This window comes from Opisthorchis viverrini, assembly GCF_000715545.1.
Source record: "Opisthorchis viverrini unplaced genomic scaffold opera_v5_518, whole genome shotgun sequence".
Taxonomy (NCBI): domain Eukaryota; kingdom Metazoa; phylum Platyhelminthes; class Trematoda; order Opisthorchiida; family Opisthorchiidae; genus Opisthorchis; species Opisthorchis viverrini.
In genome coordinates this window covers 249,497-251,518 of record NW_008752182.1, presented here as the reverse complement: position 1 = coordinate 251,518, position 2,022 = coordinate 249,497, and the positions used below count along the sequence as shown (strand labels likewise).

The 2,022-nt window shown below is 44.4% G+C and overlaps 1 protein-coding gene across 1 annotated transcript in view; it reads left to right on the top strand.

Moving 5' to 3' along the window:
* Positions 1-17: 17 nt before the first annotated feature.
* The window catches only part of T265_11563 (hypothetical protein), a gene marked incomplete at both ends in the record, with an annotated part of 19,393 nt that continues 17,388 nt past the window's right edge, over positions 18-2,022 (top strand). Inside the window, one exon of the mRNA XM_009178246.1 lies at positions 18-114. Within this exon, the coding sequence (XP_009176510.1) occupies positions 18-114 (97 nt within the window). The remainder of the gene's footprint in view (positions 115-2,022) is intronic.

Here is a 2,022-nt window from a genome sequence, read left to right as displayed (position 1 = left end):
TTTGCTACCCTGCTGAAATGCCTAGAAACACAGGATGTTTCAGAACAATTGACCTACTACCTGAAGCTCTAATAAGGTTAGACCTGAACGTTGACCTTAACGTCGATGTACATGGTTAGTCGTTTCACTCGCCAATATTCAGGATATAACGCATTATTCTTAAGATTGGAAATGCGTATCGCATGACTAAGCTTATCTCGTGATGGTCACTACGGGAAGCTAGTACAAGTTACTGAACAGGGGCTCGATCGGCCACCAGGCGCTCACAGGACGAATAAAGCTCACTTGATGAGCGAAACTACCAGCTGAGGAGATGTTTTTTCAGGAGCCAAGACCACGTGATGTGGATCCCGCGACTGAAGGCTGAACAGCGCTACATCCTGCCCAAATGCAAGTTGATCATGGGGCTAATCAGCTGCTTGTGACCAAGCGTATTGAAATTACTGGCCGATAGGTCGCAGCCACAAAAAGTAGAAATAACGTTCAACTCAGCGTCTGCGATTTCAAAACGCACTCAAGATTCATGAAAGCTGAGGATACCCTATTTAAGAAAAACGGTTGGGGACTGAAAAGTTGAAGCCCAACTAAGCCGCATTTATCCAGCTTCGTTTAATGTTCTCTATGTCGAAGTGGCCGGAGAGATTACTGATGGTTGTGTTTTGATCAACCCTTTAATCCGGATATGCTTGCAAACCACTGCTTGCATTGTCTTTGAAAGTGATAGAGGAGGTTGTCAGATATATTAAGTAAAGACAAACTATGGAACACTGTCCAACGGATCTTTATTGATACGTGTGTGAGTTCTACGGCAGTGAATCATCGGTGTTGAACACTGATGTCATGCTGTCGATGATGATGTTCGTGAGCCCGAGAAGCTTGCTCAACAGTAACATCGTTCAAAAAAGGAACCCAGGATAGAATATCACCAATAAATCCGTAGTCATGATAACCTCAAGACAAAGGTGGATCTTCTCCATAAGCAAATTGAATCCCGTTAACCTACGCAAGTGCGACATACTGAGAGAATGAGAGGATACACTCGTTCTTGAAACACAAGCACGAAAAAACGAGTGTGAGTTCACCGATTCGCGAACACCAAAATACCAGGAGAAAACCCGATTACTGATAATGCCCATATCCAATCGAAGGACGCTCATTACGAGGTGTCTTACAATGTGGGCTTTCTTCCACACCAAAGACGACACTAATCGGGTAACATTTTCAGGTGCGTTTAGCTCAACCCCTACAACATAATCGACGGTATCACCGGGGAAGAAAGAGGGGAAAGAACTCTCTGGGAGTACGAAACGCATTGTCAACCGGGACAGTGCCCTTGTGGGAAAATATATATATATCGGTTGCCAAAGTCCACTTCCATCCGAGGTAAGAATGTAACAATGTAAGGCAACTGAGCCGATGATTTTTCGCTAGAGTGCGAAATACCCAAAATAAAGACCAGGAAGTGCGAAGCGGGTCGTGTGCTGTCGAGGAGTTTACAGCAGCCATATGAGTTTTGCGCCTACAATTTGCCACTTACTATGACGACTTATATGGACGAGATTAGAACAGTTATTCTTGCAACTGGTTGCAGGCTGTGCATAACCTCGTACATCTGCAGGTTTTCCACAGGCATGTGGCCCAGATACTCCAAGACCAATGACCCACAAAGTTGAAATGGATGACCTTTCAGAACAGAAGCGATGTGGATAAAACCATGTGTGCTGACGTTCAAAGACCTAGTAAAGTCTGATCGTTGGCTTGTTCACTGACCTGGGCAATTTGATTGGTACCGGAGCTACCAACCGTTTCTTCTCGTGAAGGTTGATTTACGCATCTGTATTAGAGTGACCTGAACGAGTGAGCAACCGAAGCAAACTTATGTGTGTGAATCAATCGTTCTTGGTTCGTTTATACCTGACGTTCCACACTGACTGCAATACAAAGCGATACCTTATTTATACATAATGGTAAAAAAAGCCCTGAGGTGTAGATAAGAGAAAAAGATTGGGTGACGGAGAGGAC